Here is a 23,119-nt window from a genome sequence, read left to right on the forward strand (position 1 = left end):
TTGTTTGGCAACGTTACCGAGAAACCTATGAGGGTGGTCCCTGTATCAGTGGCTTGCCTATTAGTGGAAGGCTTTCTCCACAATAGCGATTTTGCAGCTTCTCTGAGCAGATTAATCCCTCTCCTCCTCCTCCTCCTGTCACTTGAATTCAAAGGCATTTTATCATACATTATTGGCAGGACAGACAAATGTCGTATTGCCACAGCAACAACACAAACAGTAAAGCAAATCAAGTACAACCATATAGAATTAACAGAAAACACGCACATACACATACACACAGGCTAAATTGGTAAACAACAGTGAACCTTACATATTACCTCCAAACAATAAATTATAAATTGATTAATTATTTATTAATTGATTATTATGATTAATATATACACTACAAAATTCACTATTGGTGCAGCAACATATGACACTCACCAGCTCTAAGGCTATGGCATGTGGCTGCAAACCAAAATGCTGGTGGGCCTGTAGGCCCCTCTCCTAATATGATTGATATTTTGTCAGTGTCAGTCAGTTGTTTCAAACGTGGGAGGACAGATGATTATGAATATTTCACTTGAATGGGAACATTAAGTTCAGTTTAGAAGGGAGTTGATCTCTGTCTCATTCGCTGTTCTATTGCAGTGATGACAGAGCCTGTATTCCCTGGCTTGCCAAGTTTATCTGTGTTGGCCCTTTTCAGTGGTCAGTGTTTGGTCAGACTCTACCTCTGCTTTGTATTTTTGACCATGGCTGCATATTCTGCCAGGGTGTATTCTCTTTTTAGGGTCTTATAGCTTTCCACTTTGTGTCATACTTTAGTGTGTCTTTCTCAATGTTCCAGATAAGAGTGTCAGATAAGGTGTTATATAATTTGGTTTGTTCTAGTGGGAACTGGTATTGCATGGCTGTCCTGAAGCCGCCTGATTGTGGTGTTGGTCTTCTCAGTGAGTTTCAGAACCAGCAAGTTTAGAGGAGCCATTTCTGGATCTAGCAATCTTTATTGCAGGGCTTTATTTTGGAGTGAGTTTAGATCTCTGTTTTAGGTGGGACCAGAATTTTTGTGTTCTTTTTGGTATATTTGATAACCAATGGACACATGCCTAATTTTGCCCTGTGTGCATTTTATTTGTAATTTCAAAATGTTTTTGCAGAATTCTACATTTATCGTTTCAGTGGGGTATTTATCCCAACTTGTGCAATCCTTTTTTGTGATGGGATTCCACAACTCACTGCTGTAAAGAGCAACTGGTTCAATGACACTTCACAAAATTTGTGTAATTTTTGTAATTAATTACACGAAATTAATTCAAACTGCTCCAAAACCGTAACATTGATGTAGATGTTGAGTACTGTTAGACTGAAGCTGCAACTTTGTTATATTTCACACCTTTGTGTGAAGAAAGCAGTTTATTATTTTATTTCCAGTTTTTACACTGCATTTATTTTCTGAGTATATTAATTTAATGATGTTGTATACTTATACCCTCTATGCCATTTTGAATTTGATTTTTTAGAAATAGACCTACATGCCAAATTGAATCAAATCTAATGAATCTAATAAAATCAAGTCCACAAAGCAGGCAAATTAGGGTTAGAGTTAGGGTTAGGGTGGGTCAGATGTACGGTGGTTTGGGAGGTCATTCTGACTCTTATTCCAGACATTGTGTTTGATGAGGATGTTAATAATACTGCAGAACTCTCCCCAGGTTACTGTTCACACAGATGCCTCAGTAGTTTTTGGAGTCAAAGTTGTTGGTGTTAGTAGCCCGCATTGTTGTATTAGCCTTAATTCAAGATCTTGGAAATATCCAGCTTTTAGTACGAGATTGAAGAGGTTGAATAGGACCAGTTGTAGCTGTCTCTTTTTGTCTCTGTCTCTCTCTCTCTCTCTCTCTCTCGCTTTTTGGCCCATTTGTACAGTACAGATTGGCATTAGGACAGCTTGGCCTGTAATCTGGATAAAGACAAAAAATACCTTGAAGGTAAGGAGAAAAGAGAGTGCTTCACTTGCAAGAGGTCTGTGCCTTTCTTTTGATCTCCACTTTTTTGTAAAAACTGTCGCTTCATGTCATAACTCGGACCAGTTAAAATGGCTGCCACAAACGTTTTCTGTGTGTAATAGGGGGTCCAGAAGTGTGTTTGATTGCAGTGTATATATTCTAAAGAGTGATCCTTATGGTCTGTGCTCCTTAGTCACGCTGTATTAATGCACATTAAGACACTATTAATATTACCCACATTGTTTGAGGCAAATCAGTGCAGCATATTGGATCTCCTCATGAGATTCAATTTTCATTGTTTCTCATGCATACATCAGAGAACATTTACTACACAGTAGTTAATCCCTGGGAAATTACCAATTGACCAATTATTCATATAAATCAATCTGATTTTAGATTGCTAAGGGATACCCACAACCTTCTGGCTATAAGCCTGTGTAAAGTGGTTAACCATAACAATGTAATTGTTGAATAGCATCATTCTGCTGTTACATTGTTTTTACTGAAAATGAAGGTACATGATAGTACCAACCTCAATGTTGCACATGTGATCCCTCTAAGGCCAGATGCAGATAATGACCCAGACCCAGTAGAGAAGTCTGGGAATCATTGATTATGAAATAATGGGGTTCAGAGCTACATCAGTGGAGTGGAGGCCTCAGCAGGCGGCCTTGGCTGTCGGGGCGGGAGAGCCTATTATCCGGGAGCTGATATCGGCACAGAAATAGGCTTCCTGGGGAAGTATTGATTTGCACAGCCTTAAACATGGCCCAATGTCTGCTGCCTTATATTAGACCGGTGTGCTGTCTGAGGCCACAATGGGTGTTTTGCTTGTGATCGCTCAGGTGGAAAAACCCCACCCCTGGGGTCTCACACTATATTACTGTCTACAGCCTAAAGGTGTATACCAGTCACACTAGCAGTAGACATCCTGATAAGACTGAAGCTGAACCAATCTACAACCATTAAGTTATTCTGTTATCAATTCTGATTCAACAAGTCACATTAATTTTTCTTTGTGGTTATCAGTTTAGTAAACCAAATTGTCCTGCAAAGCTTGCAATCTAAAATTTACTAAAGCTGTCTCTAATTTCAAGTGTTTTTTCCAGTTGGTTATTTAATTAATCAGAGGCAAAATGTTACAGAGCAAATCAAGCTACATTTTACACATTGACAACGTTGTATATTATTAGCTAAAAGAGTCTAGCTAGCTACCTAGATTTCATAAGTAGCTTGTGATCAGACAAAACAAGAGACTGTAGGGAGATGACCAAAAGAGATTTCAGAACTGGAAGGTGACAGAGGAGTCCTGCCATTGATTTAGCCCACAGTTTAAAACAAAAAAACATAGGAACCATACTAAAAGGGGCATGTTTTTGGGCAATCTTACAAGTTCTCTGACCAGTGTAGTAGGCCACTACACTTTAGCCCACCAAAGAGAAAATTTGCAGGCTGGTAGATTTTGACCCTGTATATTATATTTATATTATATTACTATAGTTTGATTTTCCATCTTATTTGGAGTAGCAGTGTAGCACAGTGGTTAAGGAGCAGGACTCGTAACTGAAACGTTGCTGGTTAGATTCCCCATGGCGGCACTGCTGTTATACCCTCGGGCAAGGTACTTAACCTACAATTGCCTCAGTAAAAATAACCACCTGTAAAAACTACAGGTTTTTGTAAAAAAAAAACCTGTAACTGATGTAAGTTGCTCTGCATCGCCTAAATGCCAATAATGTAATGTATTGTAATGTTCTAGCCTAGTTTTTGTTTACGGGGGGTGGAGATTCCCATGGTTGGATCTTCAAGCTATATCAGATGGAAAGGTGACAGGAAACACACCATTACATTGTCAAGCTGGGCCTCTCCAACATCCCACAGTGTGACTGCTTGTCACCCCCCACCATCCTATCCTGCCCCTTCCACGTCCTCGTGCCATTCCTGGTTGTCCTCACTGCTCTGTTGTCATGGCAACATTTCTACCATGCAAGGCCTCAGAACCCAATGCAAGGTGAGTGAAGAGGTATTGCCTGATTGAGAGTATGTAACATTTTTTTAGCAGTTTTAATTTGTGCAGAACAATTTCCAGTCACAGATAACAGATGTTTCAGAGGTGATAATGTTTTCAGATCAATGAGAGTGTCTTGGTGTGACAGAAACCTTCAAAGGTGCACCTGTGAATTTTAACACTTATAATTTAACTTTTTACAATTTTAACTCCAAGGGAGTTTGCTAGGAATCACTTGTGCATAGACAGGAACACCGACTGTATCATTGTGTAAATTATGAAAGCAATTCATGGGTTTAAGTACATATACTAGAATTCACATAGGCTTTACTATGTAAATACTTTTTACACAAACAAGCAGGTGCAGCTAGCAGAAATCTGAACATCTGGAGATGCTATGGTTTTCATTTAAAGACTGGTGAAAATAAGTTATATTGAATACAAGATTGAATAAGATGTGTTGTACCCAAAGCTAGCAAGAACTCTTACTCTGGTAGTCAAACAGAAGAAATATGATACAGAATTTAAGAATGTTGAAAACTGGTATGATTTTAGACTTATGAAAGTATCCATAGATGCGAAGATGCATTGCTGAATTTGACCAGTCCCATTCAGATTGGTCTGCTGTGTTCAAAATAACTGTACAACATCTTAAACCAACTGTACTTAATGTCAATTCCGCTTTTGTCGGTACTGAACATCAGAGTGATTGTTGAAACTAATTCACAACATATTTTTTTGTCAATCCATACATTGGTGTCACTGACAATTCAAGTAATGGAATATAATCTAATTTGAACACATTCAGAAAATTGCAACACATCTAAAGAATTGCTTATGTGATTGTTTTTTTGAACCCTGTTGAAAATAGTCTTCTACGCCAGAAGTCATTCTTATGCACGACATCCGCTTATCCCATGATTCCAAGCGCTCCTGAACCTCGCCTGCTGCTAGGAAGCTGTTTACCCTTAGTATCTGGCTCTGCTGACGTCTGCTCACTGAACAATGTCATCACGTTTCCTGTTTTTCACTTTGGAAAGCTTCTCATCAAGTTCGTATGCAGGACTCTGTAGTGAGGACGCACCCAGCAGAGAGGATGTGGGGTCAAAGGTTGCGGTGCTGTAGGTGTGTGGAGTTGAACCTCACGGTCTAGTTCGTCTGGCAGTGTCACCATCTGACAGACAGCTGGAGTTAAGTGATCAGAATGCTGCTTTGCATTGTCTGAAATTATGAAACTTATTGTTTAGCATGTCTGATTACGATCCCTTTCTTTTGATTTGGAGGTTTAGTGGTGCAGTGGGTCACTGTATTCTGATTGTGAGGTTCGGAGATGATTCATTGGTTCCCTGTGTGCTGAGTGGGAGTTCTAGTGGTGGTTCATTGGCCCCTCCAGCCTGACAAGCACTGGCACTGCCCAAAGTTTTGGGTGGAACTAAACTTTCTAATTTCTAATTAGAAATTGTCCAAATGTCCTCATATCCCTTAATGTATGTTTTGAACCCAGTGTAAGTTCGTTGGTTGGGGTGTGGCCAGCCCAGGTCATGGTCACTGGGTGAAGGGAGCTCAGATACATACATAGCAAAATCACTTGCATGCTAGTCTCTTTCACTTCCTCTGTGTGTGTGTTTTATTTATGACAATTACAGGTCAGGGTTTCCGCTAGAATTTTTTCTTGCCAGTCTGGTGTCTGGAAAGAATTTATTTTACCGGACAAATTTGAAACTTACCGGTCACGTTTCAATAACAGTCTGTCTTACAAAACGCAAACATAATGTACACCTAGGTTGACGAAAGAATGACAACAACCTCAAAAATTAAGCGAAATGAACAGTAACGATTGAGCAAAACCTCAACATTAGCCACTAAAATGTAGGCTATTATGAAACATCTGTAACCTGTAACATCTGTAGCCTGTTTAAAAAACAGATTAGGCCTACATGACCTCAAGTGTAGCCTCTAGGCTACCAGGTAACATTTTATTTTCTCCTTTTTTTCATTCTGGCAAAGTCCTCTGCTGCCACCTTGAAATCAAACGTGTCCAATGTGTCTTTGCAACTTGCAATGTGCATAAGCCACATCACTCTCTCCTCCTCCAGATGACTTTGCAGTGCCATCTTAATTCCATTCTGCAGAGAGAAGCCCCTCTCTGTGGGCATGCTTGACGTGGGCAGAACACAGGCAATTTTAGCCAGGGTAGCCCAGTCGGGGTACAGCTCGCTGAACTCATAAGCACGTTCCGCTATCAAAACACAAATGTCCTGTTTAGGGATAGCCTTCATTATAGCTAGCCTACATTTTGTATGAGCATTATTACCAGACATTTTGACCGGCAAGTTTTTAATTTATCATTTTTTAATAAATTTTACCAGGCAAAAAATAGTAATTATCAGATAACGGAAACCCTGTTACAGGTATTTGTGTGACAGGGAGAAACGCCACCCCAGGAGCTTCAAGGAGTGAGCATAGTTATGAACCCAGCTGCAGAACTTCAGTCTGCAACCAAAAGTTTATTAAAACATATGCATATGGAGACAGACACAGAGCACTCAGCTGCCTAACTGACTCCACAGAGAACAGAGAAGTCCCTGTATTCCTTGAGTTTCCCCCCACCTTCCACCCAATTTTTCTTATGTTGACAAAATGATGGCTCCAGGCGCTCATGGCCTGGGAGAATTGTGTCTTTGTCTGATATTACAGGCGAGTATAGCAATCTCAACTGGCAGTTTGCCTAACCTGAGTGACAGAAGAAAGGGTGCTACATATAATTTATATGTGGCAGCTAAAATGATCCTGTACTGAGTAAAGCATGTGGTATCTCTGCTGAGAGGAAGCTTGACAAAGATAAAGATATAGAAAGAGAGTGTGATTACATATACATGTAATATACAAGGCCACCTTACTAACTCCAGAGAAGTCCCTGAGACTCCCTGAACTTCTCTGTGCCTCCTGCCTAACTTCTTATGATACTCTGCTTGCCATTTTGATATCCCGCAGTAAAGGTGTTGGTAAAGGTGCACACTCTTTTTGCAGTGTCTGTTTAGCAGATGGCCTATATCCTGACAGAAGCCTCACAAGGTACAGCACTGGACAGCTCATTCATTCTAGCAGATTCAGACTTGGTAAATGATTTCTTAAGTAAAGTACCTCAGCTCCCACCTGGGACTCAAACTTTCGAACCTCAACTCCTATTCTGGGGCACTAATCCTACCACTTGACACATGTTCCTGAGGCAGGTACAATGGAAAGAAAAAAGATGGCCACCACTTATGTGATTATGGTGTGGTTATCTTTACATATCTTTGCATTTTAGTTCTCTTGGCCACCTGTGTGCCCTGTCTATCTTGTACCCTAGCTTTCTGTTAAAGCACCATGTGTACTTTTCAACAGGTGAGCTTAATGTAACTGGCAATCTGTACATCTTGAATGTCATCTAATTTAAAAAATGCCTGCTATTCTCACAGGTAATTTAAATGCTCCCTGACATTCTATCATGCACTGTTTGTTTACTTCTAGGAAGAATTCTAGAGTAAGGGTGGGGTTGCCATGGATACTGACCCCTGTAAAATGTCACATTAGAAGAAAAAGGAGACTAAAGTATTATCAGACTGAACATGTGCTTTTTTACTTTGTCATCAATTGCTTTGTAGCATATTAATAGATGTACCATTTGCATTCATCTTTTACATCTTAAGTTATGTCCATCTGTCCTCAAGGTTCACCTTTGGCACCGCTTCTGTTTATTCTAGCTATAGAACCATTAGCAATAGCAATTAGAGCTAACAGGCAAATACAGGGGATTAAAATTGGTAACAGAGATCACAGAATAGGTCTCTTCATGGATGATGTACCTTCATACCTGCACTGTTAGATCTGATCGGCCTGTTTGGTAAAATCTCTGGATAAAAAATAAATGCTTCGAAATCATCACTTATGTTGCTCAACGAAAATGAGAGACAAGATCCTGACCAACATAAATCTACTTTTAAGCTCTCAACCAATTTTACTTATTTGGGCATCAAAATAATACCTCAGTTAGAAAATATAGCATCAATAGATTATGAACTTCTAATGGATTCAGCATTTAAATGTATAGAAAGATGGATGCCTTTGCCTATTTCTCTGAATGGGAGAATAAACATATTAAAGATGAACATACTACTTAAGTTCATAATATTTATTTCAAAACATCCCTTTGGCACCACCTGAAGAAATGTTTGTGAGAATTGCATCACTCATTACAAAATTTATATGGAATAAGAAGTGTCCTAGAGTTCTCCAGTCTCTATTATATCTTCCATTTGATACAGGGGGGTTGAAGTGTCCAAATCTTCACTGGCACTATTTGGCAGCACAGTTGAGAACTATTTTCTATTTTTCCATTGAAGGTAGTCCATCATAGATGGATATAGAGTCATGCTCCGTTCATCTACCATTACATTTGTATCTGTATTCAGCCAAGCTAAAATATCTAAGAACACATACTGCCCACCCTATAGTGCTTAATATGGTTAATGTTTGGTATGAGATAAAGAAATATATGAATATATCTAACTCGTTGTCACAGTTTAGTCCAATTTGGGGCAATGTTTCATTTAAACCAGGCAAGCTGGATGCTGGATTCCAGCTATGTGCAAAGAAGAATATCTGACCTTTATAAAGAAGAGGTCCTAATGACTTTTGAGGAAATCTCTCTAATATATAACATACCAAGGAAGCATTTCTTTAAATACCTGCAACCGAGGAGTTTTATCTCTTCTATCCAAAACCAGTCATTGGTAATTCCTGCACTTTCATCCTTAGAAGAAATTATTACCAAGAATTGCAATAGTAATTTTTTGCTTTCATTAATATACAACTGGCTTGTATCTGGTTCTAATAAGACCTCAGTATCCAAATTTGATGCATGGAGGGCGGATTTAAAAGAGGACATTTCAAATAACAATTGGAATATAACCTGTGAGGAGGCTCAGACACAAACAGCCAAAACTAATTTAAAGCTACTTCAATATAATTGGCTGATGCAGACTTATGTAACCCCTGTCAAATTGAATAAACATAACAGTAATATACCTGACACTTGTTTTAAATGTAATGAGGTTCAAGGAACATTCATACATTGTATTTGGGAGTGTGACAAAATTAAGAAATTCTGGAGGGAAGTGATCAATAAAATCATGATCATTTTGTCTGTGAATATTCCGCTAGACTCCAAGATGATATTGCTACACTTGTATCCAACAGATCTTAATTTGAGAACCAACAAATAAAAATTTATTGATTTTGGTGTATCACAGGCAAAATGAATGATAGCTTCTAACTGGAAGAAGACTGTTCCACCTGCAATTGGTGCTTGGATCAAAAATATGGCGCAATGTATGTCAATGGAAATGATAACATATACCTTGAAAAACAAAATGGTTGTTTATGAGGGAATCTGGAAACCATTTAATGATTTTATAAAATGTAGAGATATGGGAGGGCTTCTACAGGAGGAAAACTCAGGACAGGATACTTGGAAGCATCAATGTAGTGGTAAACCCTAGAAGGGATGGAGGCATGTTTTCAAAAATTTAAAAAAAAAGTCAATAAAGGCATTGTTCAAAAAAAAGTTTTGTCCATCCAGTGGTGCATAGTAGATGTTATAGGACAGTATAAAGCTGGTACATCTATATGTTCATGCTTATGTTGAACATAACTCACCCTAACCCTAACATAAGCATGTTATGTTTATGTTTGAGTTAGAAAGTGACAAAGTGCCTTGATTGCTCTCATTGTTGATTAGTAAAATACAAGGTTGATGATCGCAATCGATCATTGATTCATACATTAATGTTTTTAATGTCTCCTGCCTTGATCATTTTTTGCAGGCCACAGTTACAGAGGTGCAGTTTGGAGCAATGAAGCTGTACAAAGATCCTCTTCAGGTAAAGTATGCATTCTACTTGGATCAGAAGTGGGCAGTTTATGAATTTTTAGTTTACAAGTTTATTAGGGAAACAGGCGATCAATGCTGTTTCACACAACTGTGTTTCTGTACATGTGTAATGACCAGATAACTACATAAAAGGACAATAAAGAAAATCAGCAGCACACAATGTTATTGTAGAAAAAAATATTCTGTAAGCTAATGAGTGAATTATCATTAAGAATGGGAAAAGCAAGTAGATATCAGGCTTGGGATTTGGAATTCTGCAGGAACTCACATTGAAGGTGGTGTTTTGGGCTTAACCATCATTAGTTCTTGTGCCCTGTTGTTGCATTCTGTTTCAAGATAATATCAATATCAAAACTGAGCAAACACTGAGCAAAACTGTTTAGAATCGTTGAAGCTCCAGGTTTTGATAACTTTTTTCACTGTTATGATTTGGAAAAACTAAGAGGAGTATCTCACAACCATGCTAGGATTTGTTGCATGTTAGCAATACCTTTGCAGCTGCTTAATTCACCATCAGAATTGTCACCCTGAGAATTTGAAGACACCAGCAAACAATCATCTTTTTAAAAACAGATTTACGTATATGTTATGAATGGCTGCATTGTGCAAACCCTATGCTGGCATCGCCCTGGCAACTGACCTCCAAACATTGGCATGCCATGAGGACTGGCACGTTATTTGAGAGGCACATAGAGGGCCCAGGGACCGGTGGTGTCATCAGGAGGCCATTGGTCACAGCTGCTCAATGGCTCATTATGTCCCATTTCTCAAATACTTGCCCTGCTCCTCTATCTTGGGGCATGTGGTTGGCAGGTGAGATGTATGTGTAAAGGAAAAGAACCTTTTTTTGGGAGCCTGTATAGCTCACCCAGCTTTTGGACCTCAGCGGGAGCTTTAATGGGTACTGTGGGAGTTCTTAGTAAGGGACAGTTAACAGGTGCGAAAGTAGGCCTAGCATGGGGACAGATAGTGGTGCACCTTGAAGAGAGACCAAATTTGCAACAGACGTATTTTTAGGGGATGAATAGTCCTTTACACATGTGCAGTATGCCTTTGTTTCCCACAGTTACAGTGAGCATGGCAAGTGAACTTTAAGAACAGATTAGGTTGGCTGGAGACCCACATACAGTTGATAATGTTTTTACTTATTAACAGGTGTAGTTAATAGCATATATGTAGCATACATGTAGTATGCTAATATAGTATGCTGCAATTAATTGTTCACAGCAGTAGGAATTCATGCTGTGTGTTTGTTTGTCTGCAAGGATAAACTGTTCCCTTTACCATACATTTTTGGAAACAGAATCCTGATATAGGTATTTATAGAGTGGGTCATCTAATGACAGTTGGACATAATCCAGTTCAGTTCTCTGTCTGCAATTTCTAGGTCATCTCATGAATTGAATGACAGCTGTCTGTCCTCTGGTAATGCACCACCACGTGTTAAGAGGCATGGTTTGCAGATCAGCTGTGAGAAGCTCCTTTGCTCTGTGCCAAGGAGTGAATCCCAGGGCTCTTGCAATCCCGAGCTGCCACTGAACAAACCGTCCATCTCTGAAAGTGTCCCTAGTGCTGCCAACCATGTCACTATAATGTCTGTTTATTTCTGAATGACTCATGAATCTGTTTGTGGCCCTCAGAATTCTGGCCATGTTCCCAAACATTAGGCATTAGGCTGCATGAGTCAGGGAGCTGCAGAGAGGTAGTTTGGCAGGTCCCATGCTCGGAATGGCTGACTTGACTCCGTCCCCTCACACCTTGCATCCACAACCTTTCTGACCCGGGGAGAGCAGTGGATGGCCATGTTTGTCAATCACAGCCAGTGTTTGAAGGAGTGTGCATGTAGACGACAGATTTGACTGAAACACTGTGGTCTGTGATGGTGGGTGGCCCGATTGGCCAGTCGTAACATCTTGTGAAATTGTGCAGAAATATTTAGGAGTGACATTTAAAATGCATCTCACCATTTGGAATGCCATCACAGGCATGAAAACCATAAACCTGGAAGGATTTGTAAATCTTTACTTTACTCATTACTCTGTGGTTTACCTCAGGTATGCGGTTCGACCATATGAATGCTGCAGTAGTGTCTCTTGTTATTGTCTGTTTTCCTGCTCGTAAATCCCTTTCTCTGTTTGGTTTGTTGTCGTCCATCTCCCAGGTGCTGTTAGTTTTTGCCAAAGATGACAGCCAGAGCAGTGGTTTCAGGTGGGCCTGTGAAAAGGCCAACTTCAGGTGTACCATTGCCCGAACACCTGAATCTGCACTGGAGTGCTTCCTCAAAAACCACCATGATATCGTCATCATTGACCACAGGCACTCTAGACACTTTGATGCAGAAGCAGTCTGTCGGTATGTGGATTACCTGATTAGGCGTTTATGTCTAACTCTGTAGTGCTAGACAGTGCTCCTGGCATTACCTGATCAGGTGTTTGCGTAACTGCATAAAGATGGACCCTGCACTCTGTGCTCTTTTAGCATGCAGTTCAGAGCAGTGGACAGCACTGCACAGGGGATTAACTGGAACTAATTGGACATTGTAACTAGTTGGACAGTGTGCCATCCCCTCCACTTGTGGGCTCACTAAACCCCTCCCTCTTTTTGTGTTCAGGTCAATTAGGGCAGCAAGATCATCAGAAAACACTGTGATTGTTGCCGTGGTAAAAAGGTATGAACCTTGTTTTCATACCAATCCGTCACCACAACAGGTCCTGTGTTAGTAATATCAATAATGAGCCTAAAATCAATGTAATGTGGAGAGACATGCAGTGTTAAGCAGGAGTAATGTATCACTTGTGACTGTATGTCTGATCTGTGCTGTGTGTTTTAAGGTCTGATCGGGAGGAAGTGTCTGTGATGCCATTGATCTCTGCTGGATTCAACAGAGTGAGTGTTGAGAGGGGTGGGTGGGTGTGTCGTGGTGGGCTGAGTTAGTACTATGAGCAATGCCAGCTGCCACATAGAAGCACACATGGGGTGAAGTTTCAGAACTACTGGTGCTGGGTATATGGGGGATAAATCATGGCATCAAACCATTTAAGTATTTCAAAGTATTTCAAATATCAAATGCAGATTTTCATATTAATTGAGAAGGTTGAGGTATTTAAGGCTTCACCCTCACATTGCTGTGATGAAAACCACCTTGACATTGTCGGTCAGTGTATTTTACTTCCTTTTTTCCCCACTCGATCAGAGATACGTGGAAAACGTTAATATGATAAGCTGCTACAATGAGCTGCTACAGCTGGAGTATGCAGAGGTGCAGGCACAGTTCAAACTGAGGTGAGCCAAGCCAGGAGAAAAGTTCATCATCCTCCAAAAACACGCCCTCCTCACCTCTTATCGGACAGGTTACAGTGGCGTACCATGTGCAAAACACAACTGCAGCACTGTTTGGTTTCCTACCTCCACCCCTCATGAAAAACCCTGTGTGGTGATTTTGAGGAAGAGTGCGATACAGGAATTTCAAGGTGCTGCAATGTATGTCTGTGTTGTTTTGTACGCGTCAATTGAAAGACACCGGTCAGATAGCCTTAATCTGTGTACTCTTTTTAATAGTCTCGGGTAAGCACACTGTAAATAAAGAGTAATAAAAGTTTTTTTGCTGACAGCTTCAGAGATGCTGTGAACAGCAGACTTCTGCTGAATGTGTTTTGCCACTTTAGATGGGTAGTATTTATGAATGAGCTCTGTAAGAATGGCTTGTGGACTGGGTTCATCTTAACCTTTCCACTACCATTCAAGTACTAAGTACGAATACAGATTTAAATTTGAGACGCAGTTAGATGCATGAGTGAAATGATATTTGTAAGGTAAGCTAATGATCAGATAATCCCTTTTTTAACACCTTAGAGCCTGCAATGCTATTTTCACTGCACTGGAACAAAGTCAAGAAGCCATTGAGATCTCAGGCAAGGACCATGTGATCCAGGTATGCCATGGTAGGATTTTTCTTTCATGCAGTGAGCCATTTCATTGATTAAACAAACTCTGTTGAAACAAGAACCTTACATTGTTTGGCCACACTTTATTTCAAGGAACCAAGTATGCTACTGTAGGCACAAAACTTCCAATTTTACACTGTAGAAATAATTACAATATCCTGCATATTTTCAGAATTGGTGTCAGGTTTTGGAAATAATGTCTGGAGTTAAAGTTTAATTGCTTTGTGAATTTACTTACTTGCGGAAGGGAGTGGTATACCAACCACCAAAGTGACCCTTAAGTACTGGTTTACTAATTGGCTACCATCCTTTTATTGTTTATTGTTTAAAAATGTTCTTTTTAAGAAGTAGGGGCATTTGTACTATATGGTTTTCAACAATGCATTATGATCCAATACTACTTGTCTCTTAAAGGGTAGTAAGATTTTTTTCTCTTATTTTTAAAGACTTGGATTGAGGTCATGTGTCAATGATCGTATCTGTTTTCTTTTTGGATGAAAAGCTCCTTTTGTCAGGCATAATCATGGTGCTTAAAGTGTATTAGCATGTTCTTTTAACTCTTTTCCATTTCATTTAAAAGGACTACAGTTGACCCTCCCACATCACGGCTTTCCACATTGTGGCTTCGATTTTTCACGGGTTGGCAACAAACAATTAAATGGGATTTTTTTGGGAGCTTTGATGCCTTGTGCGGGAAACCATGTAGCACTTCAGACGATTTGTGTAACAGACAAAAAGCAAAGAAAACGTAAAAAAGTTTAGTAAGTCATAAATGCATGAAATATATGTGTAATAATGTATTTTATCATTTAATACTATAAATATACATATATATATATATATATATATATATATATATATATATATATATATATATATATATACACATAATTTTAAGCAGTTTTTCTACATCGCGGGGGGGCTGGGCCCCTAACCCCCATGATGTGGGAGAGTCAACTGTATTTGTGTTCCCTTTGGGACTTAAACCAGTGATGTAAAAAAGAGGGCTCTCCTACTTGTTAAGACCATTTCTATGGCAAAGCCCTCGGATTAATTCCTACTCTCCCCTGACCAGTATGTAAACCCCACGTACGAGATGATTATGGGATACCAACACGGGGAGCTGATAGGGAAAGGAGCAGTGGAAGTGTTGAGAAGTGAGAAGAACAACCCTGAACTTCTGGAGACCATCAATGCCTGTATGCAGAAAGGACAGGTGAGCATTTGGGTCAGCAAGCATTCAGAGTGGTTGGCCACAGCACTCAGAAATGTTTCAAACGGTAGGTGTAATTGCAACATGAATTTGCCTCTGAGGTGGTTCCCAACCAGCTGCTATAGTCCAAGTTTGACTTCTTCACACAGTCGGAGTTGGGTTGGGAGTTTGGTCTGTGATTCATTTGAGTTTCTTTGTTTACTCTGCCCTACACAGGGCAGAGTAAACAAAGCTTTTTAGCCATCCTAACTCTTTTTAAGGCAGTGGCATCATACTCTGTTCTTTTGAGGGCCGGTTTGAGCACTGGGTTAAGCCTTTGGTATTTTTTCCTCTGTTGGCTCAGTCATTTCTTTGGTATCACTATTTTCCTTATCTTGTGTGGATAAAAGACACATTGTAATTGAAAACTCTTTGTTCACCCTATTTTAAAAGACTTCATAACAGTATGTTTCAGAAAATCCATGGATGTAGCTAATTAACCAGTTGGACTAATTAAGCTAAGGCAATTGGCAGGATGAATAGTCTTAATATGCACCAACCCCACAGGAGTCTGCATCCCTTGCTTTAAGCAGAGATGTTGCTCATGTTGTCTCACTGGGTGTGTCAGTTACTGGGCATGTGGGGACAATTGGGGGCATAAGGAAGGCTTTCGGACCTCCCTGGAGAAGTGCTTATTGAGACAATGCAGGTGGACAAATAAGACAGGACTGGTGTCATGGTGTGTGGTTACTTCAGAGAACACAAAGCTCATAGGATGTGTACCAGAGCTGGACAGGGAATTAGAGGCTCACTTTTGTTGCAATAATTTAGCACAACCTAGCCTCTCACAATTGTTTGATTGTATCAACGATGATGATTACAGTGGATATGCTCTATGTTGCCTGGTGTTGTCAAATGCTGTGATATTAATGTTTTTCCTTTTCTCCTGCCTTGTCTAACCTTTCATTCAAGGAATGGCAAGGGCTTTACTATACCAAAAAGAAGAATGGGGACAGCGTACAGCAGAATGTGAAGATAACTCCTGTGATAGGACAAGGAGGGTGAGCAGCCATAGGAATGTGTGATTTCATCAGATAGAGCATGAGACTGCAAGGTCTGCTTTGGAATGGTGTGATATTCAATTCACTTTAAAAACAGCTTAACTTTTCACCTGTTTATTTTTCAGAAAAGTCAGACACTATGTGTCTGTTAACAGGCCTTTAGATGACAATAACAAGGTAAGAGAATATTTTAATCTCTTGTGTGTTTGTTGGCCAGTTGGACATCTTAAATATGACAAGATATTCTTTTCCTCATCCTAGACTGACAAGTTCACTGAACGCGTGCAAGCAGAATCTCAGACAGGTATGACATCCACAGGTCAGCTAATAGAGCGGATAGCTTACCTCATCTAGTAGCATAGTGCACACAGGCTGATCTTTGGTTGGCCACCATGTGCTTCACAGCTCCCACACTGGGGTTGGACTACCTTGAAAGGATCTTTGCAGATTTTCAGGAAGTGCTTGGTGTAATATGTGGAAAGTGAGATTTTATTCTGTGCTTCGTTCATGATTACATCTATAAAAAGCAAACACACACATCCTTCCTGGTAATATGCGGTCTGCAGTTTTATAACTACTGATATTCTTGTAGTTATAATGTCTCGTTATACATTTAAACTTGACAATGAGAGCACATACAGGAACATGCTGCCAAAATGAAGGAAATGCCAACATAAAGCATTTTAATATTGTGTTATGCCACCATGAGCCTCCAGAACAGATTCAGTGCACCTGAGCACCTTCTACAAGTTTGTGGAACTCTGTTGGAGGGATCTGACACCATTCTTCAATGAGAAATTCCCTCATATGTTGTTTTGTTGACGGTGGTAGAAAATGTACCACTCACCTCTCCAGAATGTCCCCTAAGTGTTCAGTTAGGATGAGATTTGGTATCTGGGATGGCCACAGCAAATAGTTTACATCATTTTCATGCTTATCCATCCATTCAGAGACCACCCCATCAGGATAAAAATGTAGGATGAGGATGAGGGTGATCCCTCAGAATGGCTTTGTGTTTGTTGGTGTTTACTATGCCCTCTGAGAAGTTGAGTGGATCCGCACCATGCCAGGAGAATGTGCCCCACACCATAACAGAGCCACCAGAACCCTTCACCGTGGGAAACAAGGACTCGGGCCTGTAGGTTTCTTTCGGTGTGCACCACACATGCACTCATCTGTTTGTTGAAAACAGGGTGAAGGATGGCTCATTTGATCATATAACGTTTTTCCACTGCTCAATAGACCACTACCTGTGTTGTTTGAATCACCTTACTTGCATTACATGCATTTTTAACTGTAATAAGGAGTTTATGAACTGCAACCCAATCACAGTATCCCTCTCTGTGAAGTTCTAGACCGTTGTTGATGAGACTGTCTGCTCACATTCTAGGTTGATATTTGCAGTCAAGTGATTCAGAGTTGCTGGTCTGTTTTGCCTTGCATCTTGAAAGAATGCACATACATCACGGTTGAAGAGTACACACTTTTGACCACATTTACCCCTAGTTGATGATATCTACATTACCCAAAGCATGATGGGATGTTAATTGCTTGATTAACTCAGGAACCACACCTGTGTGGAAGCACCTGCTTTCCATGTACTTTGTATCCCTCATTTACTCAAGTGTTTCCTTTATTTTGGCAGTTACCTGTATGTGCACTGTTATTTCCATAGTGTTTGTCTCAAAATGATAATTAAAATACAGGAGAACCCCATCCTGCATCTGATAGAAATGTGTGAGAGTGTGTGGATGCTGTAGTTAGCCTCCTGACACTGCCATCTCCAGTACTACCTGTGCCATAAGGTTTACTTCCTCAGCCTCTATCTGCAGATGTCCCTGTCAGCAAGCACAGAGACCGCAGGAAAGGCTCATTTGACGTCCGGTCCACCACATCCCGTGGCAGCGATGGTGAGTGGTACTGCCAACCCCAAAGAGCATCATGGGAATGCCTGACTGCTTTTCGATGGCTCTCAAACCCCTGCTGAAACTCTTAAAGGGTGTTCTGTCAGCTACATTTGTGGCCAGCTGTTCATTCATAGTTGGACATGTACTTTCCCAATCGTGTTAAGACAGACTAAACTTTACCTAGAGAAGAGTGGAATTTTTTCTTTTTTGTCTGTCTACAGGAAGCTCACAGAAGAGACATTCCTCCATGGCCAGGATCCACTCCATGACCATAGAAGCTCCCATAACCAAGGCAGGTTCATTTGGAATTTTTCACATGACCAGTGCATTCATTCACACACGCTTGAGGACATCACATGAGCAAGTGGAGGACAGTTGATACCTTAGCCAATCAGATGGGGACTTGCTGGCAACAGCAATAGAGACAGAGTGCAACATGTCATTGGAGGGAAAACCATGCCCCCTGTGGGGGAAAATATTCCGCGAAGTTGAAAGGGAGTGAATGGGAAATTGCGGGATACCGTGTCTTGAAACAGCTTTAACATAAAATGTCAACACGAGCCTATTTCAACACCCTTCTGCCCAAAGAAAGGGCCAGATATATAGAGAAACCAAGTCTGATTGTCCCTTTTCTATCCCAAAATCAGTGTGGAAAAGTGACCCCACAGCATGGCCAGCCGTCTCTTATTTTGACTTGTACCATAACCATAAACCCCGCAAGGCAGCAGGCCCAGATAACATACCTGGGAGGGCTCTCAAAGCATGTGCCACAGAGCTGGCTGATGTTCTGGCCTCCATCTTCAACCTGTCCCTCTCACAAGCCACTGTCCCCACGTGTTTCAAAACCACCACCATCATCCCAGTTCCCAAGAGGAGCCCAGTGTCTTGCCTGAATGACTACAGGCCAGTTGCACTCACTCCAATCATCACAAAGTGTTTCGAGAGAATGGTTCTGGCCCACATCCAGAGCAGCATACCTGGAACACTGGACCCCCTGCAGTACGCCTACCGCTCTAACAGATCTACCTCGGACACCATCTCTGCAGCCATTCACATAGCACTTTCCCATCTGGAAAACAAAGATGCCTATGTCAGGATGCTCTTCATTGACTAAAGCTCTGCTTTTAATACAGTCATACCCTACAAGCTCACCAGCAAACTTCTGCACCTTGGTCTCAGCCCCACACTCTGTGACTGGATGTTAGATTTCCTCACTGGCAGGCCACAGGCTGTCAGAATAGGAAATACAACATGTCGTAGCATCGTGATGAACACCGGCACCCCACAAGGATGCGTCCTCAGCCCCATGCTCTACACACTGTTTACACACGACTGTGTCGCCTATCACAAGGACAACACCATCCTGAAATTTGCTGAAGACACCACTGTCATCGGACTCATTACTGGCGGTGACGAGACAGCATACAGGGATGAGGTGGCAAATCTGGTGACATGGTGTGAGGAGAACAATCTCACCCTCAACACAGACAAGACCAGGGAAATGATCGTGGACATGAGAAAGGAGAAAACTCATCAGCCACTGATCATCCATAGGCTTGAGGTGGAAAGGGTGAGCAGTTTCAAATTACTGGGCGTCTACATATGTGATGACCTCATTTGGACACTTAACACCACCCAACTGGTCAAAAAGGCACAACAGTGGCTGTATTTCCTGAGGAGGGTGAGGAAATTTGGCATGTCACCACAGATCCTCAGCAACTTCTACAGCTGCATCATTGAAAGCATCTTGACCAGCTGCATCACGGTGTGGTATGGGAGTACCACTGAAATGGACCGTAAGCGTCTGCAGAGAGTGGTAAAAACTGCTGAAAGGATTGTTAGGACACAGCTACCCTCTCTGCAGGACATCTATCATCATAGAGTCCACAAAAGAGCCTGCTCCATTGTCAGGGACTACACCCACCCCAGTGCGAACTGTTCACACTTCTACCCTCTGGCAAGAGGTACAGAAGTGTGAAATGCAGAACATCCAGACTCAGGAACAGCTTCTATCCAACAGCCATCAGACTCTTGAATGGGTCAAATACACAAATACACACCTCCCCGGCCTAGCCCATGCATACATTCACACGTACACACCCACACTGCAACCAACTGTGCAATGGAATGGAACTGGCATTGCATCAACATTGCACATCCTACACTGCACTGATGTCCTCTTTTTTGCACATTTAATGTATATATCGTTTATTTATTTATTTATTTTTTCCTTACACTCTCTGACCTTTTTTATATATTTCCTTTCTTAAATTCTTGTGTTTTCTTGTGTTCTACTCCTAACGGCACTCATAAGTGGAAGGCAAAGGAAGAATTTCATTGTACAGGAAACTTTACTGTGCATATGACAATAAAACTTTGAAACTTGAAACTTGAATCACCAGGTAGGCTAAGCTAGTCAATACTGTCATATAGATAGCTAACGTTAGCTAACGTTGTGATCAAAATGCTCAAGTCTATATAGCCTGCTATTAGGCTATGTATTATTAGCACTACTATTACCATTACCCTTGTTGTTCTGTATCAATCTCAATCAATGTCGTATGAACTTGCCATATTGTCATGTAAGATCAAATGCTCAAGTCTAACTGTAGGCCTAGTATTACATATTAATGGCACTGTTTAAAATATAAATTGCAGTTACACTTGAGATATAAAAACTTTGACTGGTGAAAATGATGGCTGGCGACTAATGTTAACTTTGAAAATCAACTAGCCACAGTGGCTGGTAGCTAAATGTTAATGTCAAACCCTGATTACAATGTTATTCTCCACATGCACTTCCTAGAAGGCTTTATTAAAAGTGACTAACGGGTGATGATAAGCCATTTAGTACCTGTAAACAGGAAGCTCGACCATAGATTGAGTGCTTTGGTAGCTAGCTAGCTAGCTAACCTAGAGCAAGCTACCGTAGCTAGATAGAGCTAGAGTGGGCGGCAGTGTGGCATAGTGGTTAAGGAGCAGGACTCGTAACTGAAAGGTTGCAGGTTCGATCCCCGCTGGGACACTGCTGCTGTACCCTTGGGCAAGGTACTTAACCCATGATTGCCTCAGTAAATATATCCAGCTGTATAAATGGATAACATTGTACAGAGCTGTAACCTATGTAAGTCGCTTTGGATAAAAGCGTCTGCTAAATGAATAAATGTAAATGTAGATAGCTAGCTAACTAACTAGCTAAACTAATATATCTGGAGAATTGGAATCAATCATATACAAATTTTTAACAACATATTCTCAGATAGAGAAGTAATTAACTTTTTTTGATGCACACACAGAGGTGAACAGTGTTGAGATCCCATAAGATCCCCATGGCTAGGGAGCCCTCCTGTCTGTTAATAGCTTTAAGCCAACTATGATGTCTTTTTGGCTCCGTTTTGCATCTTGGAATCTTGTAAAAGCTTAAATCAGGGTTCATTGTCTTATTTGCTGTGTCACCCACCATGCAACGGCTTTTTGGCATGGTTGTGATTTTAGTTTTAAGACAATAAAGAAAACTATGCAATTCAAATCGATGGAAAGTGCAGCATTGTTTTCCCCCATGGCATGGGCATGGCCTAAATGCGCTCTGTCTCATAGCATGTTTAGAATGTTGTTGAAATGGAAGAGGAATAATGCATGCACATCATCTGTAGTGCAACATGTACAAACAAGGGGAAAGGTTAGGCAGCATACTTCTGCCTTATATTTGCATATTACATTATAAACTACTTTCACTTCTTTCCACTTCTTTTACTTAAGTAGTACTCAGACCTGTCTGTTTCAGTGTCTCCCACTGAAGGCAGCTTCCTCACCCCTGATCTCTTACCTTTGACTTCTCCCCCAGGTGATAAACATCATTAACACTGCGCAGGAGAACAGCCCCATGCCGGTGTCGGAGGCTTTGGACCGCGTGCTGGAGATCCTGCGCACTACCGAGCTATACTCCCCGCAGCTGGCCACCAAGGAGGAAGACCCCCACACCAACGACCTGGTGGGGGGACTGATGATGGTGAGCCCGTGCTCTGTATGTGTGTGTGTGTGTGTGTGTGTGTTCCCAGGGAAGCAAAACCATGGATCTTCTGTTTACTAAACATTGTCAGCATTGCATTCTCATATTTAGGAGGGTTCAACAGCAGGTTCTTGTTGCTGTCCACGTTACTACATCAGTTAGAGTATCCTGTCTTAAGCCATGTAACTTTATGCATATCCACAATGAGACAACATACTATTAACACTTTCATGTTTAACTAAGGCAGACAGAATGAAGGTGAGCCACACAGAGTTGAATATACCTGTAGATGGAATAAGTGGTGACCAGGCAGACAGAGGTGAGCCCATTAACATTTTCCCCCTTTGGTCTCCCCACATGGAACTCTGTGGGGGTAGCTTATTCCTTTTGTGAACATGATGGGTCTGTGGTCCCAGGCTGTGGGACTCACAGCATCATTCCTGCTGTGTGGGGGAGGGGGATACTACCCATGTGGGGCCCAGAGGCTACTTCCTATGAAAGGTGAGTTCAGTGCAGATTTTGGAACTTGTTTCTGTGGGATTTCAGGACCCTGCAGCACTTCTTCTCTTGGCCTTTGCCTACCATTTCCCTCACAGAAACATGTGGAGACATGGTGTGTATGAGTATGTGTGAGTGTGTATGTGTGAGTATCTGTGAGTGTGAGTTTGTATGTTTGTGTATTATGAGTGTGTGTCTAAATGTGTGTGCATGCATGCATTTATATGTGTGTGTGTATGGATGTGTTTGTGAGTGCATGTGCACATGCGTGTGTATGTGTGTTAGAGGGTTCAATCTGATAGTCTGTGCTCTGTGCTCCGTTGGCAGCTTGTCCGCCATCCTGGAGGAAGTGTTTAATTGTCCTCCTGTGCACTGAGGGAGGAAGAGCCTAACACTCAGATGAACCTCTTTCCTTCAATCCCAGCAGCATGGAAACACATGGCTCTGTACTTGACTTGTCAGTAAGCATGACATCATACGCAGGAACACTGAGGATAAGTCGTTTACAGGAATACTGAGGAGGAGTACTTGCAAAGAGACTGGAGTAGGAATGACAGATTCCTTCTGTATGTGT

The 23,119-nt window shown here is 41.2% G+C and overlaps 1 protein-coding gene across 2 annotated transcripts in view; it reads left to right on the forward strand.

The window, feature by feature from the left end:
* LOC118781743 (high affinity cAMP-specific and IBMX-insensitive 3',5'-cyclic phosphodiesterase 8A-like) overlaps positions 1 to 23,119 on the forward strand; it is a 54,272-nt gene that overhangs the window by 20,682 nt on the left and 10,471 nt on the right. The window contains exons 1-14 of one of the 2 annotated variants that reach the window (XM_036534770.1): positions 3,968 to 4,002; positions 9,867 to 9,923; positions 12,096 to 12,286; positions 12,546 to 12,602; positions 12,766 to 12,820; positions 13,128 to 13,216; positions 13,787 to 13,865; positions 14,954 to 15,094; positions 16,043 to 16,131; positions 16,257 to 16,308; positions 16,393 to 16,435; positions 17,964 to 18,041; positions 18,260 to 18,330; positions 21,883 to 22,047. In XM_036534770.1, the coding sequence (XP_036390663.1) occupies positions 3,976 to 4,002; positions 9,867 to 9,923; positions 12,096 to 12,286; positions 12,546 to 12,602; positions 12,766 to 12,820; positions 13,128 to 13,216; positions 13,787 to 13,865; positions 14,954 to 15,094; positions 16,043 to 16,131; positions 16,257 to 16,308; positions 16,393 to 16,435; positions 17,964 to 18,041; positions 18,260 to 18,330; positions 21,883 to 22,047 (1,194 nt within the window). In that variant the 5' untranslated portion in view covers positions 3,968 to 3,975. Of the gene's footprint in view, positions 1 to 3,967; positions 4,003 to 9,866; positions 9,924 to 12,095; positions 12,287 to 12,545; positions 12,603 to 12,765; positions 12,821 to 13,127; positions 13,217 to 13,786; positions 13,866 to 14,953; positions 15,095 to 16,042; positions 16,132 to 16,256; positions 16,309 to 16,392; positions 16,436 to 17,963; positions 18,042 to 18,259; positions 18,331 to 21,882; positions 22,048 to 23,119 lie in introns of those variants that run through there. The other variant, XM_036534769.1, reaches the window with a different exon arrangement.

This window comes from Megalops cyprinoides, chromosome 8, assembly GCF_013368585.1.
Source record: "Megalops cyprinoides isolate fMegCyp1 chromosome 8, fMegCyp1.pri, whole genome shotgun sequence".
NCBI lineage: Eukaryota > Metazoa > Chordata > Actinopteri > Elopiformes > Megalopidae > Megalops > Megalops cyprinoides.